Genomic DNA, 771 nt, shown 5'->3' on the forward strand with positions numbered 1-771 from the left:
TTCTCGCGTTTGCTGTAATAATGTACTTTGGTTTCTCTACATTATCTTCGATCGATAGATCGTTATCACGATAAGAAATTATTTCATCAGCGATTATTAACTGCAACAAATAACTTTCTTCAGCAAGCATTATCGCGGTTATTCTGTAAAAAATACCGAGATTTACGCCATTCCTCAAAAAAGTCTGAAGTTTCAGATAAATTCGATGCATTAATGAAAATTAATTAATTAGCTGAAAATCGCCGACGTTCGTTTTGCGTGCAGACGAGCAAACGAACTCGATAAAATACGGCGGCTGCAACCCCTTCCATCCGCAGCGACCGCGCCGCGAAGCTGCCTACAGTCGACATCGAAGCGGAGGCGCGCGAGCGTCGGTGAGCGCGCCGACCAGTCCGCGCGGGACGCTCGACGAGCGAGGATCGTGTTCTTGCCTTGTTCTCCAAGTCTCTCAGGTGCATCGGTGGTTAACAGCGTGGGAGGAAGAGAAAAAGAGCACTAGTTTTCGCACGCAGTTCCGTAGGACCGACGACATCGTAAAGGAGGAGAGAAAAAAAACGGCGGCGATCATAGAGAAGAACTTCTCGCGAGACGACCGGAACTCCGGGAGTATTGGAGCACAGATGGTGAGAGGTGAGAAGCCGATAAAATACGCGTATATATATATGTGTGTGTGTGTGTGTGTGTGTGTGTGTGTGTGTGTGTGTGTGTGTGTGTGAAAGAAAGGAACGTACTTGCTAATAACGATTTCCGCTTGAGATGCGACGCCAGGCG

General features: G+C 47.6%; 1 protein-coding gene across 1 annotated transcript in view; it reads left to right on the forward strand.

Annotated features, from left to right (window-relative positions):
* Positions 1 to 355: 355 nt before the first annotated feature.
* LOC108686575 overlaps positions 356 to 771 on the forward strand; it is a 20,148-nt gene continuing 19,732 nt past the window's right edge. Inside the window, exon 1 of the mRNA XM_018191948.1 lies at positions 356 to 630. Within this exon, the coding sequence (XP_018047437.1) occupies positions 621 to 630 (10 nt within the window). The 5' untranslated portion in view covers positions 356 to 620. The remainder of the gene's footprint in view (positions 631 to 771) is intronic.

This window comes from Atta colombica, unplaced genomic scaffold (assembly GCF_001594045.1).
Source record: "Atta colombica isolate Treedump-2 unplaced genomic scaffold, Acol1.0 scaffold187, whole genome shotgun sequence".
Classification (NCBI taxonomy): Eukaryota; Metazoa; Arthropoda; class Insecta; order Hymenoptera; family Formicidae; genus Atta; species Atta colombica.